Source organism: Camelus ferus, chromosome 7 (genome assembly GCF_009834535.1).
Source record: "Camelus ferus isolate YT-003-E chromosome 7, BCGSAC_Cfer_1.0, whole genome shotgun sequence".
NCBI lineage: Eukaryota > Metazoa > Chordata > Mammalia > Artiodactyla > Camelidae > Camelus > Camelus ferus.
Window position 1 is genome coordinate 47,299,161 of NC_045702.1, and position 19,621 is coordinate 47,318,781.

At 41.4% G+C, this 19,621-nt stretch overlaps 1 protein-coding gene across 1 annotated transcript in view; it reads right to left on the bottom strand.

The window, feature by feature from the left end:
- DNAH11 (dynein axonemal heavy chain 11) overlaps positions 1-19,621 on the bottom strand; it is a 281,146-nt gene that overhangs the window by 5,594 nt on the left and 255,931 nt on the right. The window contains 6 exon segments of the mRNA XM_032483875.1: positions 1,956-2,071; positions 2,151-2,333; positions 3,549-3,791; positions 9,677-9,796; positions 12,491-12,682; positions 17,511-17,738. Coding sequence (XP_032339766.1) covers positions 1,956-2,071; positions 2,151-2,333; positions 3,549-3,791; positions 9,677-9,796; positions 12,491-12,682; positions 17,511-17,738 — 1,082 coding nt within the window.

Below are 19,621 nucleotides of genomic sequence, written 5' to 3' on the forward strand. Positions count from 1 at the left end.
AAACAACTCCTGAAAGGTCTTTTTGCCTCAAAATGATAGACTTATGACAAAAGCTTAAATGGTTTTACTTACATTTGTCACGTACACAAAATACTTATCTATAAATCACTTACACAAAAGTATTAATACGTGGATTGACTTGAGAGAAACCTGAAATCTGTCTCAGTTGCAAAACAAAAATACCTGGTGTTTTAAAATAGCTGGTGAGAATGTAGTTTGGTGCAGCCATTATGGAAAACAGTATGGAGATTCCTCAAAAAACTAAAAATAGACTTACCATATGATCCAGCAAATCCCACTTCTCAGTATATATCTGGAGAGGACTCTAATTTGAAAAGATACATGCACCCCAATGTTCATAGCAGCACTGTATACAGTAGCCAAGACATGGAAGCAACCTAAATGTCCATCAGTAGATGACTGGATAAAGAAGCTGTGGTATATTTATACAATGGGATACTACTCAGCCATAAAAAAGAATAAAATAATGCCATTTGCTGCAACATGGGTGGACCTAAAGATCGTCATTCTAAGTGAAGCCAGAAAGAAAAATACCATATGATAACAGAAACAGACTTGCAGACATAGTAAACAATCTTATGGTTACTGGGGAAAGAGGGTGGGAAGGGATAAATACGGGAGTTTGAGATTTACAAATGTTAGCCACTATATATAAAAATAGACTTTAAAAGTTTCTGCTGTATAGTACAGGGAACTATGTTCAATATCTTGTAATAACCTTTAATGAAAAAAAATATGAAAGTGAAAAAAAAAAAAAGTTGAACTACAATTCCAGACCAAATGGAGGTCAAATGTCTAAAGGCAAAAGTGCTAACCTTATTTACTTGGGGTTCGAAAAATCCAAAGTATTCTTGCTACAATGTAAAGAGTCCCCACTAAAACAGTAGGAACTGTACACGGATAAACATGGGATAAAGAAAACTACTAAACCGACAGAAGGCAGAAAAGGTTGGAAAAGAAGCTAGGAAAGATATAGAAATTAGGAAGTAAAAATAAGATGGTGGAATAAATTTAAAGTTACCATTATTATAAAACTTAACAGTAAATATAAACCCTTTATTTTTTATTGGAAATACAAAATCTGATTTTAGATATTCATAGCATTAACCGAAACCTAGCGAGAGGCTTTGCTCACTTCCCTGCTGCAGTGACTTGCCGCCGTTTGTGGTGTTTGCACGTCCCACACGGCAAACACCTGGGTGCCCGGGAGACAGCTCCAGCGTACAGTCATTTGGAATTCTAATGGGACCTTCTAGTTTAAGGATCAGAGTTGCATTCTGGTACATGGAAGAAAATGTCAGGAAAGTGAGGATAAAGAATCTCCATACAGAAAAGCCAAGAATAAAGAGAACCTTGGGAAACTTTCTGTATTGACTACCAAGGCCGATTGTGGTTGGAGGCAACACCAGCCCTCGGGGAGCTGTGAACTTCCGTCCCCGGCTTTGCGGCACATCTCTGTAATCATACCACACGTTGAAGGCAGTCTGATCTACAGTATACCATTTTAAAAATTTACCATGAAATAGCATTAGTTATCACTGGCTTTGAAAATAAGGGTATAAGATGGCGCGAGGGTTAACTCAAGGTGCCTTCCACAGCCATTTAAATCATAGCAGCTCAATGAGGGAATTTCATTATCTACATTTTTCAGATGATAAACTGAAACAGAGAGTTCAGGTATTTTGTCCAGGTTCAGAGAGCTAGTAAGTGGGAAGGAGAATTCGAATCTTTTTCTGACCCTGACTTTAAATTGAGTTTTGTCTTTGAAGCAACACACCAAGGAAACTTAAGGGAAACTGGTGATAGTTTGCACAGTTCTGCCTGAATACGATCACAAAGCACAGTTTTCATAGCTTTTATGAGGCACAATTTAGAACACTAAACCAGCAACCAAAGCACACAAAGGCCAGCAGGAGCAGGCAGGGGCGGCTTACCACTGGGCCAGGCCGTAAGTAGATGGATAAGCCAGTTTGCTCCAAGCGTCTGGTACTGCATCACAACTCAGCGCAGACTGCTGCGCTTCCAGGTCGGGAGATAACGTCAGCTCCCCCTTGCGTGGAGAAGAAGGCCACAGTGGTGAACCTCTTTCAGTGTGGGGAAGGCTGCTCCTGTCCCACCCCTAAACTTACCTTCAGTCCAAGGTCTAATTGTTGAAGTGACACACGGATTTCCCGCAGGAGAATATTCATCCTCTCACATTCTTGGAAGCAAACAAGAACATAGGGGCCTCGATTTGGATTTTTTTGCATTACCTCTGCCATGTTGAACTCTTCGGGAAGTTTCTCCAAAATGTCATCCAAGACATTCTTAACCTTAAATCATTAACAAAGATTTAGCTCTTTATTTCATTCTTGGTCATAGTGACTGTATAATCCTTTTTTTTTAAGTCCAAGAATATAAGCATACAACTCCCAAAGATGCTTGCTAATAATGCATTTTAAATTAATGAGAAACAAGATTTTAATCTAAAAGAAAAAAAAAGTACTTGATGCCCCCTTCTCATCCCCATCATTCTATAGCAATAAATACCTTCAAAAGAAGAATAATGCCAATATCTCAAGAAAATGTGGAAAGAGATACTCTAACAAAATTACAGCCAAAAACAGAGTGAAAGGCAAGCCACATATCTGGAGAAGATACCTGCAATACATCTATCTAGCAAAGGACACACATCTAGAATAAAGAGTTCTTCCAAATCAGTAAGAAAAAGACTGACAAGTCAATTAGAAATTGGGCGAGCAACTGGAACAGGTACTTCACATGAAAGTATATCCACATGGCCATGAGCATATGAAAAAGTGCTCAATATTCTTCTTTAACTGAGGAATACAGAGTTAAAACCACAATGAAGTATCATTGCCCCTAAGAAGATGTAAGGAGCAAGAGCAAGTGGGACTCACACTGCTGGGGGAGGTACAGCCACTTTGGACAGACTGTTGGGGAGCATCTACTAGAGCCGAACACTGAACTCTGACCTCGCAATTCCACTTCGGGGTGTAGAAGAATGAGTACTATGAGCAGATGCCTTTGGGAGTTACCTTTGCTGACAGAAGACAAGAATATTCATGGCTGGGATATTCATAACAGTGAAAAGCTAGGAACAACCCCAACATCCATCCCCCACAGAAAGAATACAAAAAGAATTTTATCTTCATATAATAAACTAACTACACAAAAATGAACCAGTGGTCCATGCAATCACATGAATGAATCCCACAAATGTAACGTGGAGCAAAAGGAGTCAAACATAAATTAGGACATACTGTACGACTGCATGTATTTGAAGTTCAAATATAGGGAAAGCTAATCTACAATGGCAGAAGTACAGAGAGTAGTTATCTTTGGCCTGGGGTGGAGAGAGTCTTGATCAGTAAGGGGCATGAGTACCCTTCAGGGATGCTGGAAATGTTCTGTATTTTGATGTGGATGGTGGTTATATGTGGTAAAATTCACTGAGTTGTGCACTCAAGATTAGGGCATGCCACTGTAGATGCAATATACTTCAGTAGAAAAGAAAGACCCTCTACCTTGTCTTCTATGGATTGCCCCAGCTCCTCACTGCTGAGTGCATTCCTGGGCTGCATCTCCAGCAAAGTTCTGAAGAGAGCATTGGACGTCACCGTCAGGAATTCTATTTCAGCATTGGGGTGGAGGCCGTACAGTGCTGGGCTTTCTGGAGGAAGCATCTCTTCTATGTACTGGTGGTAGCCTGAATAATCCAGATTCGGCGGGGCTGCAAATCCTGGTGCCAGCATCAGTTCATCTTCGATCTTCCACCACAAAGGAAAAGTCAGTTATTCCAGATCTAAGTGGACATCAATCTTCACTTCCTCAGTATAATCTCAGATTTTTTTCCTGATTGTTCTTTAGTTGCCAGGGGACTATTACACCTCTGTTTTAATTTCCCCAGCCTCTCGGGCTGTAAATTCTGTCTAACTGTTCTTAAGTGTGCAGGGGAAGCTATTTTTAAAAACTGCCACCTAGTGTAGCTATTTTATGCCAAGACTTTTAAAATCATTTTCTGAAAATGGGGTTTATCTCTACAATTCTTCCTGTTATGCCATCTGGTCCCCTCATGATCACCTGGAGGCAAAGTAAACATTCATTCACTCATTCAATAATAGGTAGTGATCACCTAGTATTCTCCAATAAGTCTTGGAAGTGATTCATATAAACTTGTTCTTAAGGAACTCACAGTCTAATGGGGACAAAATGCGTGCGATTTTCTATACAATCATGTCATCTTGGAATAATGGCAATTTGTTCCTTCTGAAACCTGCAATCCCAGATTGCCTAGAGAGCCTGTGTCCTTACGGATGTTGCCCAGCTGCTCTCCACCAATTCCAAAAGGCATTTTAAATATTTGGCGCATCACTTCTATTTTTATTTTATACCAGGATTATCAAATTACCCAGTCCTTCATACAGCCAGAAACAGAGCCCTTGACCCAGTAAATATGAGAATAGGCAATGCAGACTGTCTCACCACCGGTATCCATTAGCTTGCTTTGTTTTACTCATTTATTCACATTTTCTATCATTTCATATTTATATAATCAAAATAATCAAAATTTAAATTTCACCTGACTCAGCGTGATCACAACAAAACTGTGAAGGAGATTTAAACTCACCATGATTAGATAAACATAGTAGCCAGAGTAAAAATACAGGCACAAAATATGTGTACTAAAACCGAAAGTTAGATTAAATATATCCAAGCTGCACATTGTCCTCTACAAACAAGGACTTGGTCTTCCCTGTTAGTGCTCAAAGAAATTTTAAGAGCCACAGTTAAATTAATTTTCAATACAGCCAAAAGTTAAACAGTTTCAAGCAAAGAAAGTAGCCAAACAGTGGAACCAGCTGGAACTTTCAAAATGCCACAGGGAAAGGGCATTTGTTTGAGTGCATATTCATATAATGCTGGTGGGAGTGTATATGGTCCAGGCTTTCTGGAAAGACAGTGAGGCAGTCTGTTTACAAATATGCAGAGTGCCTTCTGTATGCTGGCAGTGAGCGAAGCAAAGGAAACCATTGCAAAGTCAAAGGGAAAGGCTTAGGTTTATAGCCAGAAAGATCTGGTTCAGTTCCCACCCCTGAATGATTTGGTGGCCTTAAAAAATAACAGTTTATCTGAGTTTCAGTCTCATTAAAATGAGGCTTGTAATAACAATCTAATGATGGTGGCTGTGGGAATTTAGAGACAAAGTATGCAAATAGCTAGGCACATCGCAGACTTACAGAGGTTAGTTTGGTCTTTCCTGTGCCCTATGAGCAGACATGACTATTTCAAGTATGCTCTGACTTTCTGGAAGGCAAAACAAAACCTGAGAATATCCTGTCAAATTCCTATGATGTCAAACAAGTGACACTTGATAAGCAAGGCTTGGTTCACACAAAGACGTGTGTTCTCCTTAAAGAAAACTGTGAAGATGTCAACACACTCAAGGAGCTCCTGGAATCCTGACTCTGAATCCAGGCCTCCTCCCATCTCACTCAAGGGCTTTTATGAAAAGCTGCTTCCTGCTGATGGGGCCTAACTCTCTGCACAGTGGAGTCCTGTCTTGCTTTCAGGGGAGGGCTGTTTGAGAAGGTTGTTGTTATACCTCAAAGAATCATTCATGGTTCTACACAGACACGTCTCCAAGCAAGACACACAAATGGCCATTAAGCACAGGAAAAGATGCTCTGCATCATTAGTCTCCAGAGAAATGCAAAACAAAAGTACAGTGTGATAGCACTTCACACGCACCAGGATGGCTGTAATCAAACATGGACAAGAGGAGTGCTGGGGAGGAGGCGGAGAGAATGGAGCCCTTATACGTTGCTGGTGAGAATATAAAATGGTGCAGACACTTAAGAAAACATTAAACATAAGAGTTACCACATGATCTAATAACTTCATTTCTATGTATAGACCCCCTAAAAGTTGAAATGTCTGTGCAAACACATACATGAATATTCATAGCACCATTATTCATAATAGCCAAAAGTGGAGACAACCCCAATATCCATCAACTGATGGAGAGAGAAACAAAATGGAATTAATCCATACAATGGGATATTATTTGACCCTTAAAAAGAACGAAGTGCTGATACAGGCTATAACTTGGATGAACCTTGAAAACATGGTAAGTGAAGTCAGACACAAAAGGTGAGATATCATCTGATTCCATTTACATAAAATGTCCAAAACAGGCAAATCTATAAAGACAGAAAGTAGATTAGTGGAATGGGGGATGCTGAGGAGGAAAGACGGTGAGTGACTGCTAATGGGTACCAGGTTTCTTTCGGAGGTGATGGAAGATGATCTAAAATAGATTGTGGTGATGGTTGCACAACTGTGAATATGCTGAAAACCTTTGGATTGTCCAACTGAAGTTGGTAAATTTTACGGGATGTGCATTCTGTCTCAATAATGATATTTTTAAGGAAAGAATCAATGGAATCATGCTTATGAACCTCCACATCATGAAAAAATCATCAAGAATTTAAGTCATCTTTGCAGACATCAGAGCCAGGCACATTGCCAGGCACAACCGTTAGAAATTGGGAACGCGAGTCCTGCCGTTCCGTTGACTCCATCGGATTGTTGGCCTTTTTACATTCTCCCTCCTGTTACTTAATAAAAGACTCGCCTCCTCCACTGCCTCTCCAAGTAGTCACTTGGTTATGATAAGAAGCTCCCAGTTCACTATGAGTCTAAACAAGTGCATATGCCCTTGGCTTTTTTGATTAAAACATGCCACGGCCCCAAAGTGCTGTGAGGGATTTTCAGAAATTACTCAAGGGGGAATCACGTTATCATGGTGTTGTTAGAGCTAAAGGGTACCTTAGTGACTTTCTAGGCAACACCTTCATTTTACCAGTGAATAAACTGCGGCATGGCAAGGTCCAGCACAAAGCTGGACAGCAAGGTAACAACAGAACCAGAACTGTTACTCCTGGACCGTCAGGTCTCCTGGACCGTCCAGTGTTATTCCTGGTGCCACCACCATGCACGGTAGAGATGGGGGTCCATGTTTCAGTGACCTGTGCCCAGTTACTACCAACCGATCAGCACCCAGCCAGTGTGCTGCAGAGAATTTGGGCTCTGCCTGTGAGTTCAAACCGTGGTTAGCTACTTACACAGCTGTCTGACCTCTCTAAATCTAGGTTTCTTTCATGATGACCTGGGATAATAATACCTCCTTTGCAGGACTGCAGTGAGAATAATACACTGCATAGGACAGACCCCTGACACAGAGAAGGTAGTTAATGAACGGTTTCCACTGTTATAACCACAGATTACAGTGCAGTCAAGAATAAAATACATACTATGAAAACTTATACTTCATAATAATAAAAATATCTCCCATTTATTAAGCATTTTGTTCTAATATTATACCAATGTTTAAACCGGACAATGAACCCACAAGTTGGGCCATTCTTGTTCTGTAGATGATGAAGCAGAGACTTAGGTCCAGTGATGTATCTAAAACTGCACAGCAAACACAAGGAAGAACTGAATTTCAACCCGAGTTTTTTGTCTTGTCTTGTTTCATTTCAAAGCCCAACTTGTTCACTGTCTATATCACCAAAATAGTTTTAACATGACAACTTTCAGGCGACCCGATACCCTATTTTCCAAAAGTAATTTACTGTATTACTTGTTCAGCACCCTAAGTGCCCCCTCATTTATCCAACAAGAAACTCACCCAGCCTCTTAATAGGACAAAGTCACTGAAAGCATTCTGACCAGCAGAACCTGAAATCCCACACAAGTAATGCGTTGCTTTTTGATCACGTGCCAGTGCAACCAAAGAAACTAACTGCCAGATCGGTTAACCGACGTAAGAACTGGCAAAAAGACATCCTGCAGATGCTGACGTATTAGATTAAGTTCCTAATAACATAAGCCGCAGGAGCAGAAAACATCTGTATGAGAACAAAACAACTGGGGTTTTGCAGCCTCTGCCACCCAGTCAGTCAGTGCTCTAACCTCTGTGAGTTGAAAAGGGAGCGCTGTCTGGTGAGGATGCAGGACTGCAAATGAGCATCTCCATCCCGAAAACCTCACCAGGTTCCTCTGCATGGAAGGGCGGGTACCTGATTTCTAAAGGGCTAACACACACACCAGTGATGCCCCTGGGTTGCATCATCTATGTTTATTTTACAATTATGTGAATGAGAGTTCAGGCTTGTGAAGGTTAATGAACTGCTTTGTTTGGTAACAGTAATTCGCTCCTTCTCTCCAGGGCAGAGACAGAGAGGCAACAGCAGAGTGACCTTCTGGCTCTGCCCCTTGACCTCCACCATCTTTCGAGGAAATCAGCCTTTGTAAAGGTGGCGCATTGGACACTGTTTATCTTTCCTGTCTCCATGGTAACCTGCTCCCAGACCTCTTCTGAGGAGTGACTTCCAATTGTGTTAAATTGAAAGTGCCTTTCTGACCTGTGAAACCCTGCTCATTAGAACTAAGGAAAGACCAGGAGACTCATAATCAAAAGAAATAAATAATAATCATATGGCAGGAAAGTATTTTTTTTCCTGCATCATCTCCAAATCGTTTAACATTATTTAAAAGTATCAGAAATTAATGTCCCCAATTTTCTATATGAGACTACAATACACCACATTTTTCAATACATATATTATACTGCTTCTCAAAATGGACTCAAGGAAGGTGACTGAAACTATGTAACGCTTTTATGAGATGACTGTTCTCAAGAAATTATGAACAGGCAGTTGCTCAAAATATTTTTAAAAATACATAGCACTGTTCTAAACACAGTGAGTGTCTGGTCCAAGTGGGAGCAGAGATGGTATGGTAGAGGGTTTCCAAGAAATAATCAGGCAATGGCCATGAATCTGGAGACCTTAAGAGAGAGCATGAGAAAAGTATGCCACCACTTTCAGCGGCTTTGGTGTGGAAAACAAGGACTGAGCACTTTTTCTAGAAAACACAGCCCCAGTCACAAACCACGTGGGTGTTTGGTCTACACAGACAAAGGGCTGGTAGGATGAGAAATGGGTAAAGGGTATCTGGTGTCTTTAAACTCCCATACAGGAGGCTCCACCCCTTTCTCACAGAAGGAAGAACTGCATTCTCATGTCAGTACATTTTCTGGAGCACACACTTAGTTAGGGGTTGGTGATCACAGTTTAGAATATTCTATGGCTTCTGTGACAGCAGAAAAAACTACAGATTTCACTTATTTCAGAACCCCTGCACTGAAATCAATACACCTATCTTCTGGCTGGAGCTCCTGCCCGTGATAACTGAGTGACGTGGGGTAAATCACCGTGCCTCAGTCTTTTTGTCTATAAAATGGGGTGACAATGTCAGTTCTGCATACCTCACAGGGTTACCCCAAAGATCCAGTGAGTCCGGGCATGTGGCAGTACTTCCTGTGAACTCACTCTAACATGCCCAGAAGTCAGCTGGGTCGGATGGGGCGGGGGGTCTGGTTAAAATACAGATTGATTCTATGGGTCTGATGTGGGGCCTGAGACCCTGCATTTCTAACAAATACCCAAACTCCTTTGAGTCTGGGCCAGAATATATTCACAAAAGGCCAAGAATCCTCCATAACATTCAAGATTTACAGAGTGAAATTGATTTAAAAAATCCTGTGTTTTTGCTCCTCTGGGAAATGATTTAAAAAACAACTTACCAAAGAGGGATTCATGAATTCTTCTAAGTACGCCCGGCACAGTTTACGGTCCCAGTCATCTGTGATGTGGCCCCCATACATGATCTCACCAAAGAGATAACGGAGGGCTTCCCACGGGACCTGGGGGAAATCACACCAACGTTCACTTCCAGGTCCAGGGCATCTGCCTCAGCGCGTTCAAGCAGCAGCAAGTGCCTCCCTGCAAGCCCCTCCCACACAATTCTTCCCCAACCCCCTGCCAACAGGAGCATTTAAAAGAGGTTCCCTGAAACTGTCTGGGCTTCTGCATTGAGTTTCATGAGAGAATTCTTTTCAATGTGTTCTAATGCATTCGGTGAAAATTCATTAACACTGAGCTTTTAATGCAGGGTTTAAAGCAAACTGAGTTATTCCTAGAACATGTTATGCATTAAAGTTTACACCTTCAAAACCTTACCTAAAAATTGCAAGACGGTGTTGTTTCACAGGGCCTTTGAGGGATAACATATATTTATGATGTGATTTATATAAGGTTTTATGCTGTGACTCAGGGTTAAAAAAAAATGGAAAACCCATACAATTTGAATGTGGGGTGTATTTAGAATCCCATCACCTCCAAAGGTCTGGGCAAACCAATCCGTTCACCATGGATGGACTTGAGGGCTCAGTTGATGCCACGACTGCGACATGACGGCTCTGAGAGCCGTAACGAATGACTGGACCAAGTTTTATTCACGGAATCATGGTAGGCTCCCCTTTATTTGGCTTTGCAGGGTTTGAAGCCCCTCTTCGCTACCCTTTAGCTTCCTCTGGGTTTGCAAAACATGCCAGTTTGTGATGGAGCCTTTCTAGACAGAAACCTTTACACCCTTGGGGGCAGTATATTGCCTCCCAGCAGTTCCAGTAAAAACTTAATTATAGCCTTCATTTGTTTCATGATGTGACAGAACAAGTCAAATTGCGTCTACCACTCCAATGTGCTTGCTCCAAGTTTATTTAAATTTGAATAAATGAGCCTCAACTATGTCTTTCTTTTAAGCCACTGTGATGTGAATGAAAAGTAAACGTGGCTACCCTGCGCCGAGCTCTCTCAGCCGCCCTAGGGACTACCTTCCACAGAGCAGAGACGGGTGGGAAACGGAGACCTCCTGATCTTATTTCTCTGCTTACCTTTAATTAATGCCTACTATGCTGATATACAGCTCCCTAGAGGTTTTAATCAGCTAGCGATCTAGTCTTCTCAATAACTGATTCTCTGCCCCTAAATCTTGCTCTGTGTTTTTTACATATACCTTCTTGAAAGGGGTACCTTGTACCACCACAGTATATGTCCATGTCAGCTTAATTCCCAAATCCTAGTAGCTTGTTTCGTGATGTGTGGTGAACAACTTGGGTTAAGACATCTGAGAGACAAGAGAGCATGTTTAAAACCTAAAGCTGTGCTGATCCTGGAACACCCATGGGAGAAGCAGCAGGACATAGCACGACTCAACTGGCCAACTGGTGTGGCCAAGCCTCGGGATGTGAGTGGGACTGAACAGAGTCAACTCTTCTCTTGTGACCCCTCCATGCCAACCTCAACTGTGTACACAATCTGGCTGAAATAGGACACTATTCCTGGGCTCAGCTCCCTGGGACAGTAATGAAGGACCTGAGTAAAAGTACTGTGGTCTATTTCATTTGCTACCCAGAACTACCCAGACCTAATAATCAGTTTTACCTGCAACACTTTAAACAGAATGTGCTAAGAGCAACACAAAATATTATGTATTAGAACGCTCAAAACATGCTCAAAGTGAATTTCATAAATTTCAAAAATCCTAGATCTGGAATGGTGAGCATCACATGAAAGCCATTTATTTTGGATACAACTTACTCAAAATATGTTCATTAGGAGAACACATTCATATTATGTTATTCTAATCTCAGTCAAATCATCTTCAAAGCTTGATAAAACTCTGATAACAAAAACCATAACAATGGTTACCAAAAGAAGAAAAAAATAACCATTTATACATAGAAACATGGATGAATTGTTTTATAGACCCTTTCAAGAAAGTGTGGCCCAAAGCACAACACCTGGTTGGCTCTGACAAATATATCTCAATTTTAACAGATTTCACTTCATGGAAAAAAGTTCCCTTTCTGAGGACTGAGCCAGAAAATCCTAACAAATGGTTTGTACTTTCTGAAATCTAATCACTGAGTTCCTAAGAGCTTACACAAATGTTCTTGATGGAGCACTCCCACTCCCATCTGTAGAACACATTTCATCCACGAAATAAAATCATTCATCTACCTTTAACTTCGAATCAAGGGGAACATTGCTGAGAAAGTCACAACAAGGTGGCATCCTTAATACATAATAATGACATACTGCAGGAAATGCACCATTATTTATACATGTGACGTGCTGTAAATTGCTTCCATCATCAGAACTAATTGTAGTGATTATTAATGCAGTGTTATGAACTGTCAGAATTGCTGTATGTAATTACATTTGTGCAAATGCTTCATTACCTGCCTAATGAATCTGGCATATATGCACATGTAAACCACTGTTTTCGTTAACATAATGAAGGACATTTTTTTTTTTTTTTTTTTTGCACTAAGCTGCTGATGTAGAACTGGTCTGACCTATCTTATAAAGTTCGAGCATCCACTGCTGGCAAACCTTTGATCTGGTTTATTTTCACACTTGGCAGAAGATGCATATAAGTGTCAGCTCTTTTAATAATCACTTCTAAGGAGAAACGATGGTCCGTTTTGATAGTGCCCAAGGCTGGCAGATGCGGTACCCTCCTGAGAAGAGGTCACCTGACCACTGGCACTTACGTGGGGGCTTGCCTCTAGGTAGTTGTAGAGGATGCTGGCACAGATAGTGAGGTCTCCGGGACTGAAGGGGTAGCTGCGGCTCCAGCCCTGGGGGCCGAACCTCAGTCTCCCAGCAACGCAGGCATGGAAGTAGCACAGAGAAAAGAGGATGCTTTTAAACTCCTGCTCCTTGGAGCACACTTCAAGTGTATCCTGGTAGGAAAGAAAAAAAAAGTCTGATTAGCTGCCTGTATGGTTTCCGAGGGCAAGGGTCTGAGTTTTCAATAATCTTGCAGCAGACTCTGAGGGAGATCTAGGACCCAGGGAACAGGCAGTTTGAGGCTATGAGAGCGCAGTAGGAGACTTGGCGGCATTCGCCCATCTGTGGATTTAAGAGGAATGCTTTTCTTCTGCTTCAATTCTTCTGCTGACTGTTTCACTAGAAAATGAGACAATTCATTTCAACCAGGGCTAATACTGCTTGAGATCATTTTCCTCTGCAAAAGTTTTCTTGTCCAACCTGCATGACAAAAGGACATCGTCTTGGTGCCACAACGGTAGCAGAGTACAAGTTCACTCCAGCTTTCCATTCCTCCTGGTTCCGTAGTAACACGGATTATCTGGACACCTGGCCGCTCATCGGAGAACAATTTCCCTGCCTCTCTTGAAGCCAGATATGTGCCATGTGACCAAGTTTTTGCCAACAGACTTTGAGCAGAAGTGATGTGTGCAACTTCCACTTCATTCACTTTAAAGGAAACTGCTCGCCCTGGTTGTCATTCTCTTCCCTTTCCGGTGGCCTAGAAGTGAGGATGACTGGACGACTATGGAAGCCATGGGTTAGGTCTGGTGGAGACACCCACCAGCTTGGGTGTGTGGCTGACATGGAACAGAGCTGCCAATTATGTGTGAGAGCAATGATCTTGTGTAAATCACACTAATTTTGTACTAGACCTTAACTGAGATAATCACCATGACAAGTGGCTTTCTTCCAATAAATTGAAAATAAAATTCATTGCTGGGATGACAGAATAACACACAGACAATTGGAAAACATATGACCTGGAGAGTACCTCCGTAAGATTTTTTTTGAAAATGCAGAGGGAAGCCTGACATGCTGCATGGATATAGTTATATGGCTCCAAAACCCATAAAATTTACAGGTGAAAAACAGCCACCTATGGCTTAAAGGTAGAACTTCCCCCATTCTCAGATCTGGTAGTTCTGTGAGTCCAGCAAGGAAACGTTGAGGACTACTCTGTTAGCTGAGGTTGAGCAACAGAATAAGATGAGGCCAAATTCCTGCCTTGTCCTTTAAAATGGTCAAATTACATCGAGTCTACATTTAAGAGGATCTGACGGTGTGGGCCATCTACAAAGTACATTTAGCATGTTTTCAGGGATAGGAGTTCGGATCTGGCCTAGGAGCGTTTCAGTAAAAGTCAAAACCGAGCCCAGATTTGTTCTCTTGGTCCAGGACCACAAAAGCTTTGGAGTTTCTTTTTGTATCGCTATCATCAGAATCCAGGGTTACCACCAAATATCGTTCTGGAATCAACCAGGCTGCACAGAGTACAGACCCAACTCAGTCACTAGGTTATTCTAAATGACGCAGCCATTTCTATGTAATTTATAGGGCTTGAAAATATACGATCATTGCTAATAACTTTTCCACAACTAAACATCAAATAAAAGGCAAGCGTGTGAAAGAAGAAAGGGGAAACCATAATAATTGGAATTAATCTTGAAGAATATAAAACTACATTGCTTTTAAATGTAAGAAATGTCTAGGAGACCAAATTCAACTGTCGAAATTTTACTTAAGAATAACAATCTAACAAGTTACCTAGTACCTCCCTGAATTACACACAGAACACAGAAAACCCAAGGTACTACATACAGTAAGTACATTAATTCCATCTATATTTCATATAACTGGCCTGGTTGTAGCCTCAGTGCTACCAAAAAATCACAAGTCAATGCCCATTTCATTATGCTCTGATAATATAAATGACACTGGAAGGAAATATGAGTCAGGCTTTCCTAAGTAAAAGTATGAGTCTAAGTAATGTTCCACGTTCCAAGTCAAGTAGTTTTACAAAGCAAGTGATAAACAAATTAGTATCAGAAAATACACAAACAGCACTGGGAGGAGAGAAGAGGCATCCACACACACACACGCCAATTCTACATGCACATTACAATTATTTGTTTCTGCTGCGAATCTTACAGGAAAAGAAATTGACATCCTTCCTTCAAAAATCTAATTATCTGAGGATGAGAGGAACCCAAACATTTATGACATCTTCTTCAAGAGGAAATGCTACTAAGCTGAAAGAGGGGTAGTAGGCAGCTTCCTACAAGAAATGGTTCTTTACATGTTAGTCACTTAATGGCCTTATTTACTTAAATATTCCAGAATGCTCAGGGTAATGAAGGACCAATCTTAAGTGACATTTGTTCATTATGAAAACACATGGCAACATTTGGTGATCAGTTCTGATCTGAGGGGAGGATTAAAAATCCAGACTTCATTTGATTTGAAAATTAACAGAAAACAAAAACACCCAAATGGAACAGTTAGCGTGTCTAGATTCCGGGGGTGCTATTCTTATCGGAGAAGAGCGCCAGGTCAACAAGAGTGACGGGGACTCACTTACCTAACCCACATGAGAACCAAGGTAGATGGCATTCATCACCCTCCGTCCATGCCACAGTTTTCAGCAAGATAGGGCCATGGCAGCACCACAGAACACTCAGGATGACAGGAGGAGACTTGGGGAGGCAGGAGGTCTGTGTTGGAGACCACTCACTGCCTGCCCTAACAAGCCTTCCTGCTGACTTCTAGCTGGGCATACCCTGCCCAAGATAAATTCACTTTTCTCAGACTCTCTTGCAACTAGGTAGTGCAATGCGACTGAGTCTGACCCATGAGTTGAAAGGAGAGGTTTGGTGTATTAACTCGTAGAAAGCATCTTTAAAAGAAAGGAAACATGCTCCTTTTGTCATCTTCTTTGTTCCTTCTTCCACCTACTGTCTGGAGCACAGATGTGAGGGCTCCAATGCTCACTGCCACCTGGGACCATGGCAAACCCACCCTAGAAATGGTGAACTTTAAGAAAACCAGGTTGCTGACAACTTTGTAGGACACATACGAGCTCTGAATGACCTACCTCCTGAATTCTCAAGTGACAGAAACACTTTTTAACCCTTTTTAAGCCACTGTTGTTTCACACTTTTTCATAAGTGGCCAGTCATAATTCTGACATTAAAAGAGTGCTAAGAACCTATTCTGATAGCCAGGAAGCATAGGCTAAAACACTTGATTTATATAATCTGAATAAAAACCACATCTTTTTGACAAAATGACAGTTCAACATTCATAAAAGACTTAAAAAATTCTAGGTTTTCTTTATAATCTTTGGGAGGTTTTGTATAAAATAGGTTTGATGGGAAGTTTATTCGGTGAATCACATTGATTGTCTTCACTTTTGCTACTTATGATCAAATTTAGTCTTATTATTTCACAGGATCCTTTCCAGTAGATAAAAAAATATTTCCCCCTGAGGTTCGTAAGAATTTTTCCAATGAATGTAAACTTCAGTTAATATAAGTGATTTTCCAAAGAGCAGTCAAAAGACCTGATACTGTCATAAATAAACTAGAACATGTTGTTCTTAACTGGGGAAGGAGTTCACGCTGAGGCTTTGGGAGAGCTGTTCATCCTTATGACTGCATGCAACAAAATTTTTTTAGTATGCAGTACCCTGGGGAAAGTGTCCCACTTTTTATCAGATAATCAGAGGGGTCCTTACAAAAAAGGCTGAAGGACAATTGCGCTGGAGCCTGTTTGTTCATGAAATGCTCACTTCTCAGGAATAATGACAATTGTTCTGGGGATATGGACAAATCCTATTTAAATATGTCAAACTCCTCTTTTGTACTTAGGGAGAGAGTGCAAGAATGTTATAAATGGCCAAAAATTATAAATTGAGGAATGATAAAATATAGGCCCAACTTTTCACAGAAAAGGATATTTCAAATATGTAACAGATTCAACAGGAGTTTCTGAGTGACTTTTGATCATACAGTCTACTGTGTAAACAGGCTACAAATTATTTAATTAAGTGATTAACTGTATTCTTCAAAACTATACTCTTAGGTGGCCAATTATTATAATTCCCTCATAATGTTGGTTTAGGTATGGGCCCAGAAGGTACTAGAGAAATAGTTAAGCATGTGGATTAAAAAAAAAAGTTAAGCACGTGGACATGCTTCACAGAGAATAGCATTTCTAAAAGGAGGCTGAATATTTATCACCAAATCATATGGATTTCCTCCTTAGGGTTTATTCTACTTTTAATAAAAATGCTATTTACCAAGGATTTCCAAGAAATTAAAGGAATGGGATCTCAGAGAAACAGCAGTAGAGGAAACGGAGACCTGATTATGACACAGACAGACGTGGTGATTTGAAGAAGGGGACTAATGGTAACGAAGGTACCATTAATTTATGTGCGTTTTAATTTACTTCTGTTTTATTTTGGAAGGAAGTGAAAATATAAAGGCAGTGTGGCTATAATCTGAAATGAAGGGCTTTAAATTTCCTAGGGTCAAAACCAGATCTACAACATGAACTATTACACTGAAACTCTTGCCAAGTCCTTACTGTCATCCCTCCCGCCCCAGCATCAACAAGAAAGACAGCGTTTCCTCTTTCTGCACTAAGAGCTGCTGGGCGGCCGTGCTTGCCTTCAATAAGCAGGTTCCTCAAAAAGGTACACAGTGGATTCTCTTTATACACGTGATTCTAGGGTGAAACATAAATATACTTCTAGTCATTGGAATAGGAAATGACAGGGGCAATCCTTTCAAGAGTAAAACACACACACACACACACACACACACACACGGACAGACGGACGTATGTCAAGATTTCACGTCATCCCTCTGCAGCAGATGCATCAGCAGATGATGGTCTCAAAGTCTTGTGAGAAGACCCGGACTTCAGTGTCAGACCAGGCTTCTTCTGCTTTCTTACCTGATCAAAGCTGCAGAGAGCAGCGTGCAAGTTGGCCAGCATTCCTGTGGGGGGCTCGTTGGTCATCTTGATGGCATTTTCCAGCAGTCCTTGAGGGATCACATGCTCATCGGGTGTAGGCGCAGACTCAGCGCTCATGAAGACCCTGTAATCTCTGTGGCTTCCTTGGCTGAATCTTTCAAGGAGTTTCTCCAAGGTTCCCAGCCACTTGGCTACCAAATGGACATTCTGAAAAATAGTATGGCCTAGAATTCCTGTGAAACTGAAGAATATTACTTAAATGACAGGATTACAACATTTTTCTATACATAAATGTGTTGAAAACTCAGAGAACGATGATTTAAATTTTCCTTTATTATCATACTAGGGAAACATTAAACCAAAGGAGAGGTGAATACTGAACACATGAAATGCTCCAAATCACTACAGGCTGTCTCCGCAACCAAAATCTCCTTCCAACATGCTCACCCACTTCCAATACCCGCCAGTCACGCCCACGATGGAGTTTCTGATACTTTTCTCTGTTACAGTGCCAACTCAGTTACTGAGACTTACCTGGGTTAGTCTGGTCAATTATAAAAACAACAAGCTAGAAATGTGCCTGATCACCCACTTCATTGTTTCTGCTGGAAATCTCCTCCACTCAAACTCCTACCCGTAGTATATGACCTCAAAAGGATGTGAGGGATGAACGGCTGGCTGAAAAAGCAAGGAACCACTCTTTGTTAAGATGCTCTGCGTATTCCTAATGTGTTATTTTTCTTGAACCCTAGGGCCGTCAGAAATCACGAAAGAAACAAATGTCACCACCATCACTCTTCGGTTTTCAGTTTTCTAACTTAGAAACTTGCTCCTCTCATACCCACTGTGTTCAGCTTGGTAGTTGGTGCCGTGAGAGAAGTATTAAGGCCATGCCCTCTGGCTTTGGAGAAGTCCTCGATATAGTGACTGAAACCTCACCCCCAGGAATGTGTAATTATTTCCAACACAGGAAAACATTTGAGATTATACAGCTACAAAAAAAATAGAGAATGAAGGCCAACAGGGAAGGGAATAGGAATGTAGACGTCTTTCTTTGAAAGAGTTCTGTTGTAAAAAGAACTACGCCGATCCAGTTCACATTATTAGGTTTTTTTTTTCCCTTGGCAAATGTTGAACAGTGGTAGGTGTCATGGGCTGAACTGTGTCCTCCACATCCATATGTTGAAATCCTAACCCTCAGTGCCACAGAATGTGACTTTGTTTGGAACAAGGTCTTTAAAGAGGAACATTAGGCCTAAATGCAGTCGCTGAAGTGGACCTTAACCCAACAGGACTAGTGTCCTTCAAAGAAGAAGAGATTAAGGGACACACGAGATACACACACCAGACTGTGTGAAGACACAGGGAGAAGACAGTTGTCTACGAGCCAAGGAAAGAGACCTAAGAAGAAACCAGCTCTGCTGGCCCCTGAGCTCAGACTTTCAGCCCCCAGAACTGGAAGGCACTCAGCTTCTGCTGCTTGCACTGCCCCGTCTGTGACCCTCTGGTGCGGCAGCCCTGGCCACTGTAGCTCCTCCCTCACACGCTGGCTACTGGACTACAAGGAGAGTGCTTCTCACACCTAACCGTGCACACACAAGCAAGCAGGAACAGAAGCAATAATAAAACCTGCTGGGCACGCTCAGATATCTTCTAATTCTCTGTCTCATGAACAACAGTATCTTACTTGAGAAGTTTCCTTGAAGCATATGTAAAAATATTCTAGGCAGTGACTTTAGGGTCAGGGAACAGAGAAACCTCCAAGTGAGCCACCACTGAACACAGCACATTTTGGAATCCAGCCTGGGAACCATTCTGGAGGATACTGGTTTTGGGGACTGGAGAGATTCTTTTGCCTATTTATCCAAGGGCAACAATATTTGTGCAACATTTTTAGCCAACCCACCTATCTTAAAAACTGCCCATTTTTCCCATGAAAAACGATTTTTTTAACCCATTATGTTAGTTCCCAAATCATCTGGTGTGCATCTGAGATAAAGACAGCTCCGGCCTGCTACCTTTGTAGTAGTTTTCTCTGGAGTGTGGGCTTTCGATAAAATGGTGGTAAAATATCCCTAGAGGGGCCACGT